This window comes from Cebidichthys violaceus, unplaced genomic scaffold, assembly GCF_023349555.1.
Source record: "Cebidichthys violaceus isolate CVI_PGR_0920_01 unplaced genomic scaffold, fCebVio1.0.p SCAF_65, whole genome shotgun sequence".
Lineage (NCBI taxonomy): Eukaryota > Metazoa > Chordata > Actinopteri > Perciformes > Stichaeidae > Cebidichthys > Cebidichthys violaceus.
Genome location: NW_027176872.1, coordinates 845,990 through 868,515, shown reverse-complemented (window position 1 = coordinate 868,515; position 22,526 = coordinate 845,990). Strand labels below are relative to the sequence as shown.

The 22,526-nt window shown below is 42.8% G+C and overlaps 3 protein-coding genes across 4 annotated transcripts; 2 read left to right on the top strand and 1 right to left on the bottom strand.

The window, feature by feature from the left end:
• The first annotated feature begins 119 nt into the window (after positions 1-119).
• Positions 120-3,501, top strand: iqcg (IQ motif containing G). 2 transcript variants are annotated; one of them, XM_068734625.1, is made up of 10 exons: positions 120-206; positions 491-620; positions 853-887; positions 971-1,093; positions 1,259-1,343; positions 1,498-1,659; positions 1,913-1,987; positions 2,900-3,031; positions 3,145-3,234; positions 3,340-3,501. In XM_068734625.1, exons 2-10 carry the CDS (start codon positions 492-494, stop codon positions 3,481-3,483), a joined length of 975 nt encoding a protein of 324 aa, XP_068590726.1. In that variant the 5' UTR covers positions 120-206; position 491; the 3' UTR covers positions 3,484-3,501. The 2 variants fall into 2 exon arrangements, with proteins under 2 accessions (XP_068590726.1, XP_068590725.1); XM_068734624.1 differs by having other exon boundaries at positions 2,825-3,031.
• si:dkey-29h14.10 (formin-like protein 2) lies at positions 3,502-6,625 on the bottom strand. The gene is made up of 4 exons (XM_068734626.1): positions 6,266-6,625; positions 5,553-5,721; positions 4,975-5,121; positions 3,502-4,784 (listed from the first exon to the last, which is right to left on the bottom strand). Exons 2-4 carry the CDS (start codon positions 5,719-5,721, stop codon positions 4,552-4,554), a joined length of 549 nt encoding a protein of 182 aa, XP_068590727.1. The 5' UTR covers positions 6,266-6,625; the 3' UTR covers positions 3,502-4,551.
• Positions 6,626-8,683: 2,058 nt separating this feature from the next.
• Positions 8,684-22,124, top strand: rnf144b (ring finger protein 144B). Its single transcript, XM_068734553.1, has 8 exons — positions 8,684-9,079; positions 12,073-12,353; positions 13,621-13,725; positions 14,894-14,954; positions 16,152-16,359; positions 17,941-18,085; positions 18,250-18,339; positions 21,010-22,124. Exons 2-8 carry the CDS (start codon positions 12,171-12,173, stop codon positions 21,187-21,189), a joined length of 972 nt encoding a protein of 323 aa, XP_068590654.1. The 5' UTR covers positions 8,684-9,079; positions 12,073-12,170; the 3' UTR covers positions 21,190-22,124.
• Positions 22,125-22,526: the final 402 nt, after the last annotated feature.

Sequence of the window (22,526 nt, the reverse complement as noted above, 5' to 3'; positions counted from 1 at the left end):
AGGTTGATGATGATGATGATGATAATAATAATAATGCCGGAAATGCTACTGTTTTGTCATGTTATTGCTCTTTCAATAAAGTTGCAGGAAAAAAATCGTGTGTTACCATAGTTACATGTAAACTGTCAAACTGTTGTAGAAAATAGTGGCGTTTGTTTTTAAGGATAACTTATTCAGACAGAGAGAGTGTTGCGGAAATACCTAAAGTAAGTGACTGCTACAGTAAACATGATCTTATCCCATGAAAGTTAGCTAGCATAATGCTATAGTGAACTATTGAGGTAGCTTCAACGGACACCATTGTAAATATGTCTTCGTTTGATTTGACCTCGCTTATCGATGAAAGTACATGCGTTGTGAAAAGTAACGGTTCTATTCAGCGTATTTTCGAAGAGTTGGCATATTAATGAGCTATTGTTTTGGGATAGCTTCATGCTAGCACCAACTTGAATAAAAGGGTTTATCTAACACAATATCTGTTTCTCCACAGGATGTCTTTATCCAGGATTCAGAGTCTGGGACTGGCAGCTGTACTGGAGGACTGTTCAGTCCAGCTGGACATACTGGGACTTAGACTGGCAGTGCAGACTGACAGGGAGCGAGGCCCTGCAGCGGCACAGGTAACAATTCACTGTGTTCATCCCACAGTCCAGTCCAGAGGAACATCTGTCAAACAGCTGCTGGCTGCTTTGATCAGACAATGATGATGACGTGAATGTGTTCATGCTCGGTTATTGTCCATTTCATGGTCTTACTGGACAAATGTATTGACTAAAACAACTCTGTGTGTGTGTGTGTGTGTGTGTGTGTGTGTGTGTGTGTGTGTGTGTGTGTGTGTGTGTGTGTGTTTAGGAGAATGCCAGACTGACCAAGCTGAGGAGAGACTGGTGGGTAGTACAGACAAACAGCCAGAAAACATCATGTTGCTAATCATTTTTTTCTGACTGAGTGTCTGTGTCTCTCTCGGCAGTCAGTACATCTCTCAGCAGGTGTTCAAGCTGCACTCGGAGCTGGAGGAGAAGCAGAGCATCAGTTCTCTGCTGCAGGTGGTGGAGGAAGAGGAGCAGAAGAAGAGGGCTGGGGACATGAGAAGGTTCATCGGTGCATCATTTGGAAGCAATAATATTACTACTTAATCATTAATAAGAGTAATTTTGTAGACATGATGTCGTGGGACAAACGAGTGTTATGAAAGAAAGGGTGGAAGACAAAAGGAAGCCTGTGTAGTATCAGTAACATGAGCGTCTCTCCAACCCAGACAGGCAGAGGCAGAGCTGAAGCAAAGATATCAAACTCTAGACAGACAGAAAGACGAGATCCGGCAGAAAATTGAGACACTGGAGGTGAGAAAGTAAGAGTACATTCAAAAAGCACAACTGTCTGCATGAACGGCTGTTAAAGGTGAGCGAGAATCTATTCATTTGAGTCCTTTATTTGAAAACAAATTGAAATATGTTTGTCTATATACACCTCCACCTCCAATACTACTGCCCCCAGGACATCCACCGGCAGACCAGAGAGGTGAACTTTCAGCTGACGGAGCAGCCAGACAGGATGGCCCGCAACAAGAAGCTTGAGGAGGCAAGCGTAGCGCTGCAGCTCCAGGAAGTGCAAAGGAAAAACAGCCAGACTGAGGAGCAGCTGGAGGAGCAGCGGAAGGTGGGTCCAACAGTCCACCCGTTCTAATCCTATCTTGGTTAGTCCCACCCAAATAGCAACCAAGCCCCGAGAAGGAGATGTTTTCAAATTGATCTCTCTCTCTCTCTCTCTCTCTCTGCCCTTTCCGTCCAAAACCGGTGAACACGTACCTCTCTCAGCATGCCGAGCAGTGTTTTTTACATTTTTCCTTCCAAATCTACACACAGACTCCCCAGTTAAATGTTGTCTAGATTAATGTTATCACCTCTCTCAGAAGGTGCAGCTACAGCTGATGGAGGAGAGGAAAGTTCACGAAAAGTCCAAGACATTCCTGCAAAATCGTCATGAGGTTGGTACAGCGACATCACAATTAACAACAAACTAATGTTACAATTATTGTCTAATTGCTGCTTTTGGAGGCTCATTAACTTATCTGCGGTTTAAGGTTTAAGATGAGTTTAAACGCCTAAATGCAAATGCTGTGTTCTCAGAAGCTGTGGTTTAAACTGCGCCTGTTGTTTAGTCTAAAACCCAGTTGCTGTGTCCTTTAATTAAATCACCTTAATGTAACAAGAGGTCACTGTTCCTGAGATTGATCTTAACCTGTGGCACACCAGGGTCTGCATATTCAACTGCTAAAACTGTGAGAGTTTGGACTTGGGTGAAAGATACAAGTAAAAGTCCTTCCCTCTTACCCGTATTTGTGAACTTCAGAATATAAGCCACTGATCAAATCTTACAACTTAAAAAATCCTAGTAAGTATAAAGGGAGATTTCTACCGATCAACTGATGTGAACTAAAACTAATGTAATTCAGTAATTAAACTTAAAAGGTGTCCCATCTGCCAACGAGCTGAAGAGGTCAATTCATAGCAATGACCTGATAGTTATTTATTACTTACAGTAATTAATGCACCAGCACAGATCTAGTACCTGCAAGGAGGGTGTGTGGTTAATTAGTCAGTAAACTTACAGAGCAATCAGTTTAACTAAGGACACAGCTCTGTGTTAAACCCCCTTTCTTCATAACAGTGGCATTATGTAAACAAACTGGCATTTAAAGGGTTAACATTATGGAAACGAATGGTTGGTTAAAAGATTTAACTCAGTGAAAGTGGAAAATTATATTAATATATAATTTTGTGTCCTTTTTTTTTAAGACAGACATTTTTGTTGTGACACACAGGGGTCAGGTTGTTGCTCGTGTTTCGCACCAGCACCTAAACTTCCGTACGCGGTACCGTCATTGAAACCGTTTCAGGAATTGCAGCAGCAGCTGCAGCAGTGGCAGCAGCGCACGACGCAGATGCAGCAGGAGAAGGAGCAGCAGCTCAACAGCGTGTGCTGCAAGAGGACGGTGAACTTGGACAGGCTGACGGAGATGAGGAGGAAGGTGAGCGTCTCTCCTGGTGCTGAGCGTGACGCAGTGAACAGCTGCCCGTGCTGAACTGCATTCGCCACGTTCGCTGTCACACGAACATTAATGAGGCGCTGGATTGTGTTTAGTTTAGGGAGATGGAGCTGGTGGTGATGGAGGACAAGGAGGAGCAGGAGAAGCTGCGTCAACAGCAGGCGGAGGCCAGAGCTGCTACCAAGGTAACGGCATCCAATCAGAAGTTACCGGCAGATCAGTCGCTCTGGTTATCTAGTGTACTGATCCCTAATTCTGACCCTGGCCTGTGTGACCTTTTGACCCGGCAGCTGCAGGCGTGGTGGAGAGGCTGCATGGTCCGCCGGGGCCTCGGGGTTTTTAAAAAAGCAGATGACAAGAAAGGCAAGAAGAAGAAGAAGAAGAAGAAGGAGGAAGGACAGAAGAAGAAGGAAGGAAAAAATAATAAGAAATGAGTTTTCCCCAACAGTCCATAACAATAGTAATAATTTATTGTATAAACATTTATAGTAGCACCTTGATTCAAAGTCCTCTTATTCCATATTGTATGTACAGCATGAATGCAAGTAATCATAATGACTTCCGGCAATTGACACTACTAGGTAGTCAACCGTTATTGACCACGGGCCATACATTTAAACACGTTAATGCCTGTATCATGACATGATAAGGACACACAGTACTTGAATACTGCTCAATCACACAATATAAAATTCACGAGCAGATAAAAACAAATTCTACAGACGGCTGTCTTTCCTAACAGAGCACATCAGTCAGAGTATCGTGGTGACCACAGAGAGGTGAATCATCAAAAAGTCACATCCATGTAGGAGCAGAAGACCCGGCGTTGCAAAACAGGAAACCCATCCACTGAAGAGAATCATATCAGGATAAGTTTCGGGGGAGCTGACGCTTGTTTGTCCGTGCTGAAGCTCTTACAACACTCGGCGAGCTGTGATGAACTATGGTGTGTTTTTAAAATCAGCAAAGTTTCAAATTAAAAAAAAAAAAGTCCTGTTACACCATAACAGTGATGTCAGTCCAAATGTTATAACAGTTGAAAACGTTAGTCATCCCTTATACACAAGCAAGGTGAATATTTTTTGTGAATATATTTTACATGATTTTGTAAAGAATATTTAACTGAATATTATTGGGTTTTGTGTGGTTGATCGCATAAAACATGCCGTTTGAATATGTCAACTCTGGCTCTGGGAAATTGTGATTTTTTTCATAAACCAAACAATGAATCAGTTACCAAGACAACACTGAATAGATTATTAATAAATATGAGTTAAATTCATTGTTAGATGTGGCCCTAAAAAAATGATGCTACAGGAGTAGCAGAGCCAAAATATCGAGTCTATAGCCCACGGTTTCCACGCCCATAACTATAGCATACCTGAGTCAAAGCAGAGCAGAGACTGAGAACCCATTCTGAGTTCAAGTTATGATCCTTGCTAGTGTGTAGTGTGTGTGTGTGTGTGCGTGTGTGTGTGCGTCCGCTCCGTGGGGCCAAAGCTTCACACTTGCGGCTCCTCTGTTTCGGTCAAGTGGGTCTGCTCGGCGTGCATGTAGTTGTTGTCTCCGATGATGACACAGTTGAGACGGGAGCTGTGGATGTTGATGCTCGGGGAGTCGGCTGATGGAAGGGGAGGACAGAGAGGAGGAGGAGGAGGAGGAGGAGGAGGAGGAGGAGGAGCAGTAGTAGAAGTCTGTGCTGCTCCCTGCTGTCCACAGCTGCAGCTGCACCTCCCTTGATTTGAAACACATGAACAAATTAGTTGTTTTCACCTCTCATGAGTGCAGTCTGAGTGCTGTGATATGTAAATATATGCAAATCAGACGACATAGCATAGTACGAATTTCAGCTCAAAGTGCTTTCAATTCCAAGGAAATTAAATAATAACAATAGGAATATTAAAAGAGGTTTGTCTGTTACCCACCCTGCATTTGGAGCTCAGGTTCCCGCATTAGAGGCTGACTCTCAGCCACAGCGGTTGGGTAGGCGTCGTTCCCGATGACGCAGTCGATCAAGGTGGAGTTGCTGATGTTCACAATCAAAATGGTCGACGGCGGATTCTGGAGGGCGACTGTATTTTACGAGTGGGTGACGGAGAGAAAGAGGAAGAGTGTATGAGGAACGGGAAGCTGTAGTTCCAGAGTGATGTAACAGCAGAAACGCGTCACCATCACGAAGGTCCTTATGGTTCCTGAATACATTGGAAACTGCTTCCTTCACAGAAAAACCTCAGTAAAAATTTTGGGGTCCATTTGAGTTTATAAATGTTTCTGCATAAAGAGATGGTACAAAAGCACCTGTATGTTTCAAGAATTCTACGGTCTGTTTGTCACATGCACCAACAATGCAATGCAGCTAGTATAAAAAATAAGAAAACATATTTTTCCCTTCAATTATAAAAAAGTAAATGAATAAATAAAAATAACAAATATATATGGTGAATTAAAAATAAAGACCCTGTTTTATTGTAAATAAATAAACAACTTAAAATGAAGAGCTTACCTTGTGTAGTTTTATCCTCTGCAAGTTGATGACAACACGTGACCTTCTCACACAGCAGAGCGTCTATGGGGCAGCAGAACAGTTGGAGGGCTCTGATGCAGCTCTTCTGCGCCACTCTCTGCGCCACCTGGATGATGCGCTGCATGTTGGAGGTTTTGCAACTCATCATCTAGAGGAGAAAGGCAGACAGAAATCCCCCTTAGCTTCGTGCAAACAACAGCTCACACCGCTGGCCCACCTGCGCTGGTTTTTCTAGATCACGTGCACTTGGGCTTTTTTTTTCCTTTCTTCTTCTCCGTACTGCAACAAACAATATGCGGAAATGGGGGTGTGCTGGAGCCATACCTGCCTATTGTGCAGTTAAAAGTTAGAGTAGAAGCTAAAAGTATAAAAATTAAACGTTTGTCCACTTGTGTTCGCGCGCTCTCTCGTTAGTTAAATCCACATGCTCGCTGTGCTGACGTCTTTGTGGACTTTGATTCGACGAATAGAAAAGCTGCCGCGAGTCGCATCCCGATGCAGGAAGTTGTCTATTATAAATACACTAATACATTATGATGTTCAACTGCTGTAAAACAAGTCAAATCTCCTTCCCACCACATATGCAGATGTAATACACCATAATACCCCGGTATCAAAGGGAAAAACATATATTTAGACAGGTGTCATTTCGGAAAAATATACATACAGATTTATAAATAAAAATATCTCACCTGTTTGAACGGCTTTTTCTCTTTTGTAAAATTGCTGTCATTAGAAGTACTCGTCGTGCATCCTTCGTGTTGTAGACTAGTTACATTATAATCTTCTACGCGACGAACGACGACTGATATTCAGACTTTCTTCGGAAAAACCCGCACGCATGCGCAGTTTAATTTGGGGTTTCCGTCTCGGCATGGCTGTCTTCAGTGCTTGAAGTAGCTTCAAGTATTGACAGCAGGGGATGGTCAGAAAAGTCCGAGTGGCACGCAAAGTGTCGTGTGCAATTTGTTTTGGAACTACATGATACACTTTATTAAGTTTTGCACGAGACACGAACTGTTTTGTGCGGCTGCAGTAACAGTAATACTCGGTACTCCTCCCCATGGTTTCTTCCCCGAGCGCTGTGCTGCTGGTGCCTTCACTGATCCTCGTATAGTCCACCGTTAATTACAAGTTTAGGAACGTTGGGGACCTTAGGAACGTTAAATGTTGTCAGCAAAACAAAATTAATAGTACATGACATAAGATGGAACACACCTGTTTCGCACTGAAGCATCAAGGAGGAAATGATGCAACTTGAGTATGCAGGGTGAGTTTGTAGCAGCAATTGAGCTGTGCTCAAAGCCCACTTTAGAATAATAATGACATCTTTGAAACACCATACTTTTGAGGAAATATCATATGGTCAAAATGTAGAAACCGTTGGTAATATGGTAAGGAATTAATGACTTAACTATCTTCTTCAAATATAAAGAGCAAGAGCTCAATTCTCTTGCTAATCAAAAAGCAAATCATACTGCTTTATCTATCAATGCAGAGGGTGCTCGACTTTGTCTTATTGGGTCAAAACACCAGAAAAAGTAACAGTAACTTTATTGTGAGACCAGCACACACATCAGGGCCATCATGCAGTGCACTCAAAGAATATTATAATAAGTATGAAACGATATTTAGTAAGAATGATATAGGCATATATATACACATACATATCAGCCAATGTGGCATTCACACATGTATTAGGGAGCCAATCATATTCCTGAACTGGCAAGGGGTTGTCCTAATGATGGATATTAGTGACACCATATGTAGGCCATAAAAAGGAGTGTGTATCTATGAGAAGTTACTTGAAAATTGGTATTTTCGCAAAATGTGCCTTTTAAAACTAACTATGAAACCAATTTACAATATGCTAAAAAAAGAACCTTGTAATGAATAATAAAATAATAAAAATAATATAATTAAAATCTGAGATAAAAAAGACAACCAAATGAGAAACGAAATAAAAGCACATGAATGAGGAATTGTAATACATAATTAATCCTTGTTGCATGTCATACCCTCCTCTGCCCTCTCTCGCAAAATCTGTTGGGCTGTCCCTCCAAAGTAGACAAGTGTGTAAACAGGAAGTCACTGTAACATCATGAGTAACATAACTTTCAGTTTTTGAGTCAGCAAGTGATACATGTAAGTTCTGCCAATTCTTTGTAATGTAGGTATTCCTTTGTTTTATTGATATATACTGTATATATACATTCATGAATTGAATGAGTATTTCAGAATAAGGAGTATTCATGCAGTTTCTAAACAGTTACATCATTAGCGTGACATTTTGTAATATGAAGTATATTGTGTTTTTTTATGAAGGTTGTTGGACAGAAATTTTATCCAATGTCAAGTATGTTGACCATGTTCTATATTTACTGTTATATCCAGGGCTGTAACCAGGATTTTAGAAGCACTGAGGCAATGAGTCCCTCCCCCCCAAAAAAGCCACTCTCACCACTTTTAGAACATTTTGACCAGAAACCAAAAAATTTGACTTTTCAAAATGTTTAATATTCATATTTTTCCAGTACATATTCAGTTTTACTCATTCTGCACAATTCTTATCTTATCAATAAGTATTTCTCTATGAATTATTTTGTTGCCTAAAAAAGTTGAATATGATACAATATGATAAGATTGACGGCTAATTATAATTCTTTTGACACTGGTATTGTGCAACCAAAAATGCTGCTGAATAAGCAGTTGCAGGGATAAGTTGTGAATTTAGCAGAGCTGAACACGACAATGTTGCTTTGATTCTATTAAGACAAAATGCACTTCAATTTGTTATCAGAGAAGTCAAAAGTATAGCTGAAGACAACAATAAATACAATTGTTAGTTAAATAATTGAAAGGACAAGTAAAAGCTGTTTGCTTCTATTTTAGCATCCAATCAGTTGAGATTTTAATAATCCAATCGACCGTATTTTTCATTGATGTATTTTCTATTTAGGTATGAATAGACTTGTCTGATAACCCTTTACTACAGTTCCTGAGCAGTTCCTGGTGTGACTTCCATTTTTTCCGACTGCACCCGAAAGCATCGTGAGTACACTGAGTACAACCAGCAGGAGGAGTCATGAGTGGAGCTCAGCAGAGAGCAGGCACAGCTTCCTGGATGGAAACAAAACGCAGGAGCAGACGCACTCTCACTCTCACTCACACACACACGCACACGCGCGCACACACACACACGCAGGCCAGATAGGAGCGCGCAGAACGCCCAAACATGTTGTTAGTTTTTCATTAAGCCTGTAGTGTGTGTGTGTGTGTGTGTGTGTGTGTGTGTGTGTGTGTGTGTGTGTGTGTGTGTGTGTGTGTGTGTGTGTGTGTGTGTGTGTGTGAGAGAGGCGGTAACCGGGCGACAGTAGCATTTCGGCGGTGACGGCAGAAGGTGAACAGCAGACTGTATCAACACATGTGCCCGTGCCACAGTAAGAGCACTGCGGCTGTGGATCTGGACTCGGGCAGCTCCTACACCCAGCGGTCCTACAGACAAGGTAGGTCCCCCCCATCCCGTCTCTCTGCTCATACTGGCTTACTTTGTCTGCATCACACGGGACCATCCATTAACCGAAACCGCTTACACCTTATGAAATGTCCCACCGTGAATGCGTCAGAATGTGGACCCGGTACGAGCATGCAACCTTGAGAGGGAGATACAGATGTTTTTCAGATGGGGTCTGTTTGAATGCACGGTAACAGATGTGACATCACACGGTTACTTTTGTCATAAACAACACTAACCTCAGAAGAATATGCACGGGACGCAAGGGACATTACTTTAGGAATGTCCCTTTAAATAACTGCAATTCAATGTCCACCTCACTAATTCTGGTTAAAGTGATGTACAGTACATGAAGGTTTGCATTTTCTCCACTTCATCATTCTCTTCATATGTCTGTCTTTCAACTTGATATGCTCTTGTTTTTAGCCCCCCCCCCCCCCCCCAAAAAAAACTAAAAACTAAATAAACGCAGGCTATTGGGAGCCATAAATCCAGAATGGCAGACAAGAGGGAGAGATTGCAGCTGTATAAATGATGCCATATATATTCTGCCACACACTCCCCGAGGCACGCAGTCCCAGCAGCCTCAAACACAGCGGCGGCCTGTGTGAAAAGCAGCTTTCCACTGATGCTTTGATCCCCCCCCCCCCTAGTTGGAATGCAATCTAGACCTTGATCCGTGTGGACTGCTAATCACAGAACGGCCAGCTCCACGCCTAAGAGGAACTGTTAGCACACAAGGGTGTTTGATTAATGAATGAATAGCTCTAACTTATTATTCTCAGCTGTAATTGCTTGCTGGGGGGGGGGTCCAGGGACTGCAGTCCGGATGTGTTCTTGAAGGCCAGTACTGATAGTGATGCGTTTTGTATGGAAGCTTAGTCGTTCAGCATTTGGCGTTGACATTTAAAGTGAATCATTCAGGCCCGGAAATGCTTCTGAAGCAGCGCTCAGACCGTGGCCTAATCCTCAAACTCTTAAACCTGGTCACTGTGTTTCATTCAAATCAGACAGCCACGAAAGTATTGATGAAATCCACAGTTCACAGTCAATCAAAATGCTTTAAATCCATCACATCAAAGGTGGGACGAGATTCGATTCGTCTGTTGTTCCACCAGACTCAGCTGTTGACAAATGGTCCCCCAGGTAATCTCCTAACTTTGGAGTTGTTCAGGAACGAAAGGCTTTACACTGTTGACAAATACATACTGTGGTTTCCACGCAGCAAAGCTACCTGATAAGAGACCTGTAATTTTCCCATGTAAGACCATGGGGCTGCCAGTGCTGGGGCAGGACAGAACAGGACAGAACAGGACAGGACAGGCTGACTATGTGTGGGATGACGACTGCAGCCGGCTCAGCTCGCCCGTTTTAAAGCGGTGCAGAACGACACGCCGTGACTGTGCAGAAATACCAGCGTGCGCTGTCTGCTACGCAAGCTCCACTATCAGACAGCGACGGCATGTGTGCCGACGCCGATCGGTAGCACACGATGAAAGAGCACTCACTGAAAAATGTAGGACACCGGTGGTGGTGGTGGCTGTATTGATTGAACCGCCCCAAAATGTTCCTGCCAACTTCACCAGCCTCGATGAAATAGAGAGCACTGCGTGTCGGATTAATGTGTGATTTCAACAGCCGCTCAGGCTACAGTGTGTCTGTGTGTGTGTGTGTGTGTGTGTGTGTGTGTTTTTAACGCCACCGTTTCCTGTGTGACCCCTTTCTGTGTCCAACCACTGTTATCTACGGGATTAAATCGCTAAATCCCAGATTATGGGTTGATTATTTCTCACGTTTTTTGGGGGGGGATTGGGCTGAACCAAAGGGGCTTTTTGGGTATGGTGTCTTTGGTTCTCTTTAACACCAGATTAGGCCTTTATTACACACCAGCCTCTGTCCTGCTGTCCCAAAAGCTAGTGCATAATGTCTGATCAACAAAAGACGGGAGTTACCTAATACATTTATGCTTGTATGCTTGTGCCTGCTGATTCACTAACAAATAGAAATTCTTCTCCTCAGTTCCTCTTTAACTAGAGCTTCTGTCTGATTAGAAGTTTGATTGTTGAATTTATATCCCCTGTTATCCAGTAGGGAAGTTAGACAGGTGTTGGAGGAAAAAGGAAAGAATTTTCTCAAGCTTGCTGTTCTTGAAAATCTTGCTTATTGGCATTACTTACTGTAAACTAATGTTGGTTTAACCAACTACCTTGATTATTTGCAGAACTTTGCAACATCTTTATTGTTGATAAAATAAGGATGCTATCTTATAGCTTTTACTACGACATAAACATGGCAGTATGTTTGCTTTGCAGATTTCTTTTTCCATTTACAACATATTGCAATTTAACCTCTTTATTTCTGAGTGGCGATTCACTCACTTCTTGGCTGTTTTAGAAACAATGCGGCAAATTGCAGAAGGCGACCAGCAGATCCTGAATGATCAAAATAATCTAATTTTAATCTCGATCACCATACTGTGTGTTTTTGCATTCATCCTTTAGGGTTTGAAAAAGATTCCGGATTCCTCACACGTCTTGCATGCATACAATGCATTGCAGCTAGTGCATCGTGTCTGATGGACACATTTGTGCTCGATGCTGTAACTGAACCGATTTTGTGGGATTTTGTGTATTAACCATGTTTCTAAAAGGAAAAAAAACGATCGGCTATCAATTTTTCCTGTCAGAATGAACGAGGAGCCGGTCAGTAAACACAGACCTTGCACCTCGGCTGTAAAAAAAAAAAATGACTCGATGAGTAATCAGTAACACTGCAGTAATTACACATAATTATGTTGTGCTTCACGCACCGCGCGGCTCTGAACGGTGACTAATTCGTCTCTCAGGTAACGAGACCGTGACAACGGAAAGCCTCCGGAGGTGAGGTCATCACGGTTGGTGTTGTGTGAGCTGTGTGGCAAAGTCACACCTACACTGAAGAGACGAATACGATCAGTGCTGATGTTTTGTTTTTTTCCACTTTCAGGAACATGGAGGCCGTAGCTCCTCTCCGTTTACAGCAGAAGGGCTAGCGAGCAGACCGGATTCCTCCCTCCCTCCCCCTCTTGCCTGCGTCGCCCCACTATGGCCAGCAGGAGTCCCACGCTCAGCCGGGAAGACGAAGGGGGTTCGACACCGGGGACCCCCGAGGCCGGCGCTAAACACCCCCAGCCGGGGCCCGAGGCTTACTGCAAGCTGTGCCTCAGCGAGCAGCCGTGCGCAGCCACCAGGGAGCTGCAGGGCTGCTGCTGTGTCTTCTGCTCAGCGGTAAGGAAAGGACTGTCAGTCAAGCCTGTGAGGCTTTTTGTTACTGAAAACAGAGCAGGGGTTCCTCCAGGCTCTACTTAGATCAATGCTGATCCAATACTCATATCGCTCTGTGCTTCTTACTTTTAAGATTTCACAAAAAAAGTGATCTAACACCAGGCTTTTCTTTGGGCAATTTAGGCAAATCTCCAACACTTGAATCACTTGGAATGGGACGCTCCCTTTTTATTGCAGCACCGCTTCCTGTTTTAATAACTTTAAAGTAGATCCTTTAGTGTCAAATCTGGCATGTTGCAGTTTTAGAGAAATGAAAGGGTTTCAACACAGGGCTGGCTTTCTCTTACACTCACTTTCATGTTGCCGTGTCCTTGGAAATTCTTGTCATTAATCAAAGCTGTTGGCAACTTATTGGATCTCACAAACATTTCCTGGGAGCCTTTTCACTCCTTTTAATGAGAGATGAGGCGCTATCGCTAGAATACAGAGCTGTGTCATTCATAACAGCAGCCCAGATGTCTGCTGCCACGCTGTTCCAGTCTAACACATGCCTGTCTGACATATCGAAACTCAGATGTTGGTGTTATGACCTGACGCAGGGAGGTTGCTTCACAGTGGCAGGTGTTAATCTCTGTCCAAGGTAGCAAAGTTGTCACTGTAGTACGAGGTCACAGAGATAAAACACACACACACACACACACACACACACACACACACACACACACACACACACACACACACACACACACACACACACACACACATAGTGTCACTGGGGAAGAAGGAGGGAAAGGGATACTGTAAACCCTGCTTATCAGTTGAACTCTATTTTATCAACCTGAACAAAGACTATTGCTTGTGTTTTTGTTGTTGTTGTTGTTTTATTCCAGCTCAGTATTTGGATGAACAGTATATCATGCTTTATGAGAAAGCGCATGACGAGCACAAGTTTGCATGTACAAATGGGTCCTAAAAACACATTCCACTCCTCTGCGATAGATTTGTTTTTCCACAGGAAAAATAGCGACAAGTAAATGTTTTGTATTTTCTGTTTCTCAAAACTGTCTGCCTTTGAGCAATGTTTACGTAGTTCCTCCGACCCTTCCATATTTCATAGCTGAGGCAGCAGATGACTTTGATGAGAAATGCCCATAAGGTGTATTAGTTTGGTACAACAGCTTATTTTCCCTCCGCTTTGTTTGCTTATTGGATTCGTCATAAGAGGATTGTCTTCTTACTAATTCTGCTGTGTTGCTTTCTCCCTCTCCAGTGTTTGGAGCAGTATGTTCAGCTGGCCATCATGGAGGGTGGGGGGGCACCCATCACCTGCCCAGATATGGCCTGCCTGAAGACCGGAGTGCTACTGGACTCTGAGGTATGCCCTACTTAGACCCAATGATACGTAGGCCATGAGTGAAAATACCAACCAAAAGTATTCAGAGGTCATCAAATATTATTAATCACACAAACACATCCTGAACTAAAAACCCTGCTTTATGCAAACGTGTTTTGGGAAGATACATTTGAATTTCTTTCTAATAAATTTGCTGCAGTTTTCAGTCCAGAGTGCTGCAAGCAAAATTCTCAAGAAATTTAAAGTTGGATTTTCCCCCCTTGTGTTTTGAAGATTGTGTGGGCTGGATTAACTACGATTACGTGTTGTAATAATGCAGTGGACGCAGCCTTAGTGACATTTCTGAGGGAATTAATTTCCAGTGTGAGGAGCTGAGGGTGAGATAATGCCAGCAGTCAGACAGAAAGTGAAACTCCATGAGCTGTCGCACATAGATATACCAGTCAGTAAACATGACAGAGAAGAGGCTTAAACTGCTGATTCACTCACAAATGGAAATTCTGCTCCTCAGTTCCTCATTTGTAATGTTGTTTTTCTTGTCTGACTACAACTGAATTAAGAAACTTCCTTATGATAAAAAAGCCCTCTTTAACTGGAGCACATTGGTCTTCTATCTGATTAGAAGTGGTTGGAATGTTGAATTTCTATCCCCTGTTATCCAGTAGGGAAATTAGGCAGGTGTTAAACATACTAACAGTATTACTGGGGGGAAATTATATTTAGTCTTTTTTTGGCCAATTGGCATATTGTACTGTTAGCTAATGTTGGTTTAAACAACTATTTGCAGACCTTGCAGCATCTGTCTTGCTGATCATATGCAGATACCAACTTGTAGCTTTTACTACGACATAAGAACGGCAGTATAATTGTTGCTTTGCAGCTTTTTGCCATTTAAATATTGCAATCAGCCTATTTGTTCCTCTCTCAGTAGCTATTCTCTTACTACTGAAGTGTCTTAAGAATAATGCAGCAAATTGCAGTTGCTAGGTGACCAGTTGATCCTAGATGATTTTCTTGGCAACCACACAAAATAGCCTCATTTTAATCTCAATCGCCATTTATGTTTTGCATTTATCCATTAGGGTTTGAAAAAGATTCTGGATTCCTCAAACGTCTTGTATGCACACAATTCATTCAGCGTCTCAGAGTGACTGAAAAACATCCTCTCTCTGTGCTGTGTGATTGACAGATAGCTAGCTTGGCCCCAGAAGACCAGGTGGAGCTGTACCAGCGTCTAAAGTTCGAGCGAGGTAGGTATTGTTGCGTTAGCATGCCGATGACCGGTGACAGGCATTGGGCTATTTCAGGTCGCACTTCAGCTGGTGTGTCACTACCTAAGCACAGCTCCACATGCCTGGGATAATGTGGGGCCTCCTGCTCTTTTTCCTCTTCTGCTGGGGTCCGGTTTTACCCCGGAGGTTACTGACACTGTGGCTTTAATACCTTCAGTTAAACCAAACATTACCAGCAGGGAATACAATAACAAATGCTGCAAGAGGTCCATGGTACCATTCTGTTCAATTTGAAGCAATGATTGTTTCAGTGCTAATGAATTGTATGACCTATGTGTAGCTGTTTGCACCATTTGCTGAGTAAATTATGTATATCTCTGTCTTGCGCTGGAGACCTGGGAACAGGAGGAAAATAACTGGTGAGATAGGTTTCTGTTGACATTTACAAATTGCAAACAGAGGTTTGCCTTCTAGGTATATTGGTCTTTTCCAGTTGCACGGTATTGTTTACTTTGGCCATAAATCGCGAGTCTCATAATATTGGAAGTATAAAGAAGTGCAAAGTACGTGTTTCCCTTCTGTAAGGATTCACAGTGAAAGTATGAGCTGGTGAGGGGATCAGACCAGGAAAGCTCCAGTTTTTTGTTTATGGTTGGAAAACATGCCAGATCTATTGTTTGTAAGCATTCCTTCTGTCCCCATAAGTTGCTTAGAGAGTTGTTTGTCTTCATAGATAACCCATTAGAAATGACAACAATGGATTTATTAGATGTTTATAGCCATGCTAACCAGGGATGGCTGTGTCGGTTGGTTAGTCGGCCCACCACTTTGGTCCAGACTTAAATATCTTCTTTTTTTTTTAGATATTGGACAGATTGCCATACATTTGGTACATTCATGTCCCCTTCAGGATAAATTGTAATAACGTTGGTTGGATTCTCTGACTTTTCTTCTAGAACCGTCATATGTGTAAAACTAATGAGGTTACCATCCGCCTCAGCTGTGCTTGTTTGTTTAGTACAAATTTGCAAATGTTAGCATGCTAACATTTGAAATTAGAATAGTGAACATGGTAAACATTGCCTCAATGTTAACATTCTCACTGTGAGCATGTTAGCTTTTAGCTGAAACCACAGCTGTACCTTGAGTACATCTACATCTGCTTGATATCTGCTTCAGAAATGCACAATCGCATCCCGTCTTTCCTCTCTGCAGGAGTGAAGTTGGACCCCAGTAAAGCCTGGTGCCCGGTGCTTGAATGCCAGTCGGTGTGCAGTGTGCAGCTGAGCACTGAGGGCCAGCCCAACGCCGTGCCCTGCCCGAGCTGTCACACCGTCTTCTGCTCCGGGTGCAGAGGGCCCTGGCAGGACGGCCATACCTGCCCGGAGCTCCAGCCCATGATGTCGCCCTCTCGTGAAAGCAGGTCAGTGAGCCGGCCGTTTGGTGAGCTGCACTTTGAAAATTATACTGTGCTAGAAGCAGGATTATTTGACTTCATCCTATTCATATCCCATCCTTCCATCAAATATAAAAAGACCTGACAGTTATTGTGGCAGGATATTTTCATTGAATGGATTATAAAGTGATGTGCGGTTCCTGATCTCCCAGCAGAGGCCTTGCGCTGAATATACAATAAGCATTAATTCAGGATGAATAGCTTAGTGTTCCTCAGGAGTGCCCTCTGTGTAGTCCCCGTTGTACGGCTACGTGCCGCTGTGGCTCTGCCAGACTGACTGATGTCATTGGGGAGTCACTGACTTATATCGGAACTCCATTGTCACTGTGCCAAAGGGAGGAGGAGGGTGGGCACCGAGCCACGTAGTTCACTGTACCGAAGGAGCCCGTGCACTGCAGTGAAGCAGCGGTGTCTGCAGTGTGCTGTGGGAGGATGGCGCAGGCATGAGGGGAAGGAAGGGAGATCAACGCATGATGTGCGCTTGCCTCAGCCTGCAGGTTTAGTCTTCAAGCACAATGTTATTGTACCAGGGTCATAGCCAGTGGTTTGGAAACAATTATTTTCAAGATTTTCACATTTTGCTTTTTAATTTATTTAATTGTACTACCTTACATAATTATCAAATTGTTGTTTCTAAGCCCTCTCTACACTAACCTGATAATCATATTGGTTTTTGTTCCCGAATCCATCAGCAACGAGTGACAAATCCGTTACATCACTGTACAATATTGATTTAAACAAACAAAAAAAGTTATTTCCATAGACTGTATATAAGAAGGTCATTTCTCATCACACACATCAACATTTTTGTTACAGTTTTTCTGGTGCTGTTTTTTTCTGATGCTGGCACTGGAAAATTACATCAGCATTCTTAATCCCCCCCTACAAAGCACTGACTGACTTGATGGCTTTTCCATCATCTAGCTTTTCCCCTCAAATCAAATTTAAACCTGCTTTGATCAATGTTTTTATTTTATAAAGGGAGAAAAACACTACGTCGATTTTGAAAGGAGTCAAGACCCATAGAGAAGTATCACCTGACTGTGCAGTTCCCCTCGAGCTCTATGGAGGTTTTTTTGGCACTCTAGAGCTTAATTTCGGTTTATGTAGCACATCTTTTCTGTTTTGGTTCAGTAATGTTTTCCTGCCGCAACAGGCAGCTGTTTACAGCAAGACTGATCATATAAACCCACTGCACAAAATGGCAAACAGACAAAGTTAGCAACTAGCAGAGGTGCACCACTAAAAAAGCCAGAATCAGCTTTCTGCAATTTGTTTAAATTATAGAATGTAAACTCCTCAGGTTGTTGAAACCCTCAAACACAACCTCAGGGTTTTTCCAGTGGAAGCTATGGCCCTGTATTGTACGCACAGAATACTTCCCCCATACCTTTGAATCCCAAAATAGTGAACCCAGTTCAAAGTGAGCACTGACCCTTCACTCTGCTGCTAAATAAAGAATTGACATGTTGCCTGGAGGCCTTCATGGCCTCATACTCCACTGTGCCCCAGCTGACTGCATATCTGTGTCTTTCTCCCGACACACAGGGCCCGCTCCAGCAGCGACACTGACATGCCCATCAAGCAGTGCCCTATGTGTGGTATCTACATCGAGAGGAACCAGGGCTGTGCACAGATGCTGTGCAAGAGCTGCAAACACACCTTCTGCTGGTACTGTCTGCAGAATCTGGATGTGAGTCTCCCCAGTTACATACACGACCTAGCCACCTGCTTTTTACAGCTAAGCTCTAAATCTCTCAGCCTCTGCATCACTATCTTTAGTTTGTGTTTGCATGTCCTTGGTGATTGCTAGATAGCAGATGTCATGCCTTCACTTGTGTTTTTTTGTGATTGCAGGGGGATATCTTCCTGAGGCATTATGATAAGGGGCCGTGCAGAAACAAGCTGGGACACTCCCGGGCCTCGGTTATGTGGAACAGAACGCAGGTGAGGTCACTCACCACAGACAGCAGACCAGACGTACAGTATTCATTTCAGGCTTGCGATGATGCTGTCTTTGTCTGAATGGATTAGCCTGCAGAGCCAATCATCCATGTGTGGTCAATTATTGCGTGCGTTGGTTTGATTTTGGTAAAACTGTGCCATCACTCTACCGGGATTGGACGTTAAAGATTTTGGACTCCGTCCCAGCTGCACTGTTCTGCTGTCAAATCAATGAGTCACCGTCTCCTGTGAGGACGTTGAAGGAACAGTAAAGTTTCGTGCGCTTACGTTTTTTGGCACACTTAATTGAAAATTTAAACAAAAGTTTAAATACGTGCAAAACTCAACGCTCAACTTTCCCTTTAAAGACCCATAAAGTGTTGTTAGCTCGTTTTTAATGGATTGTTTTCCGCCAGTGTGCCCAAATAGTCCTGTATCGGCCTCCAAACCTACTTTCTTTTTCAATTTCCCCGCTCTGATGCAATTATCACATGATTATCATCAAGTTTAAAGGGAACTTCCTGAGCTGATTGTGTCTCGGTGTGTCCGCATCGCTAAGTATCTGAAGAGACGAAGAACCACAACTACGCAGTTGTTCCTTGCAAAACAACTCACTTGGTTGCACATCTAGTCTAACATGTCCTAAAAGTTTTACAATCTGCTTGTCCTAAATTCCTTCTTAGCTGCATGCAAATACTGCTGTATTTCAGTACTACATACATTTTTTTCATCTTACGTGTTATAAAATGCACGAAGGCTGTCAGTCTTCTCAATAACAGTCTGATTGTTTGGCAGTAATGATTATTGTAAAGATTTATCAGTGTTGATTTGCTTCTTGTATAATCTTTTCGATATTAGAACCGTTGGTGGCACTGTCACCTATAGACAAGCTGTAAACAAAACACTGACATATCCTGTTCTAAAGTTTGTGTTGCTGACACGGTGACATCCAGCAGACTCAGAGAAACGTAGGTACTGTTTTCAGTCGTGTTTCTGTCCCCGTTGTCCAATATTCACTCTCCTTTAAGCCCTGTTTTGGTCTCCACCATCTCCTGAGGGAAATATTTGGCTCTTTAGCTGCTGTTAAGTGCTAACTTTGTCTCTTTACTGTTTAGTGCAGGCGCTGTGGGTTTATATTATTCACTGAAAACAGCTGCCTGCAGCTCAAAACAAGCAGGGAGCTGATTGTGTCAGCATTGCTAAATATCTGGAAAAACACAGTTGTTGCTTGCAAAACAACTTGTGACAAACTTGGTTGCACATCTACCCTAACAGGTTCTGAAAGTTTTACAGTCTACTTGTCCTAAATTCCTTCTTAGCTGCCTACAATCACTGCTGTGTGGACAATGCATTTAAAGTACACTGTGTACAACATTTGCATTGCACATTCTTACATTTTTTTATCTGAAATGATATATGAATTTGCTGACACTGGTATGCACTTAATGGCCAAAAGTATGTGGATACCCACACCAGGGCTTACATCCCCTTCTAGAAGAGCACACTCTCAGCCACAGCAGCATTAGTGAGGTCAGACTCTGATGTTGGGCAATAAGGCCTGAGCCAGAAATGGAACTGGAACAGACGGCATTCCAGTTCATTTCAAAGGTGTTGGATGAGGTTGAGGTCAGTGCTTTATGCACGTCAGCTCCCTCCATACCTACCTTGGGAAAACCATGTTTTTTGTGCACAGGGACATTTTCATGTTGAAGGAGAAAAGGGCCAAACACAAACTGTGGCTACAATGCTGGAAATACACACTGTATATTATGTAGCATTAAGATTTCCTTTACTTGAAGCTAAGGAGCCTATTCTAAATAATAAAACACATCCTTTGACAAAACATACATAAAAGCCTGTGGACAGGGGCTGCCCATGAACTACAGTCAAAACAAATATTTTCATTATCAAATTAATAGTAGTTGCCTGTAATGAGATAATGGTCTACGTAGGCTCTGATTTGATTTGAGTGGTTCAAAATGATTACAGTATATTACCCATAATCCCACCAGCACCCTTCATAAACAGTAGGTTGTTTATGTCTTGGTTTTTCCATCACTGTTTCATTCCCATCGTCTGTCATTGGTTTTAGAAGGAGGCTTCAGGTCCATTAACTGGCGTGTTATTTGTGGTATAAAGCAACGCCTCCCAATAACATAAAGCATCACAGTATTACATAAAATGTTTTATTTTACGTGTTATAAAATGCAATTTAGCTGTTGGAGGCTGCCATTCTTCTCAGTAACAGTGTTATTGTTTGTTTTTCAGTCTGTCCACCTGATGAATGGTAGTCCAATATTCATTCTCCTTTAAGCTCTGTTTTGGTCTCCACCATCTCCTGAGGGAAATATTTGGCTCTGTAGCTGCTGTTAAGTGCTAACTTTGTCTCTTAACAGTTTAGCGCACAACAGGTAGTGCACAGTGGGTTTATATTATTCTCTGAAAACAGCTGCCTGCAGCTCGAAACAAGATGGATAAGAGCTGAACCAAAACCGTAAAGTTGGAGGCTGTAAGATCAAAGCAGTGGGCTGAAAGATACTAAAACTTTACTGATCTGCAGGGTTGGGTGACAATTCTTCACTATTTTTTCACATCACACATAATCACTCGGTCCTTTGTCATTATAAAATATTGATTAGAGCAGCTCAAGGATGTCGCTGTGTTGTCCCTCAGGTGGTGGGCATCCTGGTGGGGGTCAGCATCATCGTGCTGGTGACGTCTCCGCTCCTCCTGCTGGCCTCGCCGTGCATCCTGTGCTGCGTCTGCAAGCCCTGCAGCCGGAAGAAGAAGAAGACCAAGAAGACCAAGATGACGAAGAAGGACCTCAGCCAGCCAGACTCCTCCACGTCATAGCAGCTCCCCCTTCTCATCAGCCCGGCCCAACCCAGGATCACCCCGGTGATCTAACGAAACCCAAGGAAACCAAGCTCTGCATTGTGGAAAGGAGTAAAGCTGGAGGACTTTTTCATGACTCGACAGACTGGAAGCCTTGTCAGTGGTTCAGAAATATCATCGAGATCAACAAGGGCAGACTTGCACCTCGAAGCTCTGCGCGAGAGCTGCTCAAAAATCACTCTTGATTTACGAGATTATGTACTTTATATGGTGGAAGTGTATATATGAGGAGAATGAATGTAACTCACCTAGTTGTTTTCAGATGGACAGGCAGTAAGTAAGGAGACAACGTGGGCTGTGAGAGCTTTCCTGGACAGGGCTTCTGTTATCTCTATCTCTCTAACACACACACACACACACACAGACACACACACACACACACAGTTCAAAGTGCAACGCCACCCTCATGTGCCAAACGTCATGATGCCAAACCAGAGGTGTTAGGTGCTCAAGTGCCTCACTCTACAGTGCCTGGTTGTATTTGTTTTGCCTTCCATTCTATATTTATCTTATGCAAAAATTTTAGCATTATGAAAATGGACAGGGTTATGAATCCCTTAAAACAATGCAAAACATTCTTTGATAATGGAAGAAGGCAAACGGTGTTGTGTGTGCACTGAATGTTCTGTACTGATATGAAATATGATAGGGCTCCAATGGTACACAGAGAACTTTTCTTCTGCAAATGTTTGTTGTTTCCACCTGGCATACGTTCCAGACCAAAGGCTTCTAAAGGGTAATGTGTGCTTTTCTAAAGTGTGTTAATGTGTATTTATGGGTTTCGTGTGTATGGTATTCTGTTATCATTTCTACATTTCTGTTGATGTTTCTGCATCAGATATTTTATAAAAGCGCCATTGTAATTGAAATAAACACACTGTATTGAACATGTATCAGAGGGTGACATTTGTCTTTTCGTGGTGCTTAACTTCACTTTTGTCTTTGCCAAAAGGTCTTGAGAGGAGAGTACACGGAAGTTGATGTAGCAGGACTGAAAATATATTGCTGTTCTCACTGTGGAGAACGGAGAGGTGTTGCTGTAGGGATGACGGTGTAAAAGTCTTAAAGCAGACAGACTGAGCGATGGAGCAGACCTCTGGTCTCCTGAAGGTTCGCTCCAGATACATGCGGTGCATGAAGACTGAAGGCTGCAGTTGATTTTAACCTGCGCATTACAATCTAGAACATATGCTTATAATATTATAGTAACTTCTGTCAAAATATTAAAAGCGCATATTTTCCTGAAAAATCCATATGGCAATTTGAAATATAATAATAATACACGTTTACATATA

Excerpts from the sequence above, each read along its gene's own strand:
- iqcg (XM_068734624.1), top strand. The coding sequence starts at position 492 with ATGTCTTTATCCAGGATTCAGAGTCTGGGACTGGCAGCTGTACTGGAG. Across the intron at positions 621-852 it reads GAGGCCCTGCAGCGGCACAG|GAGAATGCCAGACTGACCAA; the intron begins GTAACAATTCAC and ends GTGTGTGTTTAG. Across the intron at positions 3,235-3,339 it reads AGGCCAGAGCTGCTACCAAG|CTGCAGGCGTGGTGGAGAGG; the intron begins GTAACGGCATCC and ends TTGACCCGGCAG.
- si:dkey-29h14.10 (XM_068734626.1), bottom strand. The coding sequence starts at position 5,721 with ATGATGAGTTGCAAAACCTCCAACATGCAGCGCATCATCCAGGTGGCG. Across the intron at positions 5,122-5,552 it reads AGAGGATAAAACTACACAAG|TCGCCCTCCAGAATCCGCCG; the intron begins GTAAGCTCTTCA and ends CGTAAAATACAG. Across the intron at positions 4,785-4,974 it reads ACCTGAGCTCCAAATGCAGG|GGAGGTGCAGCTGCAGCTGT; the intron begins GTGGGTAACAGA and ends TTTCAAATCAAG.
- rnf144b (XM_068734553.1), top strand. The coding sequence starts at position 12,171 with ATGGCCAGCAGGAGTCCCACGCTCAGCCGGGAAGACGAAGGGGGTTCG. Across the intron at positions 13,726-14,893 it reads GAGTGCTACTGGACTCTGAG|ATAGCTAGCTTGGCCCCAGA; the intron begins GTATGCCCTACT and ends TGTGATTGACAG. Across the intron at positions 18,086-18,249 it reads ACTGTCTGCAGAATCTGGAT|GGGGATATCTTCCTGAGGCA; the intron begins GTGAGTCTCCCC and ends TTGTGATTGCAG.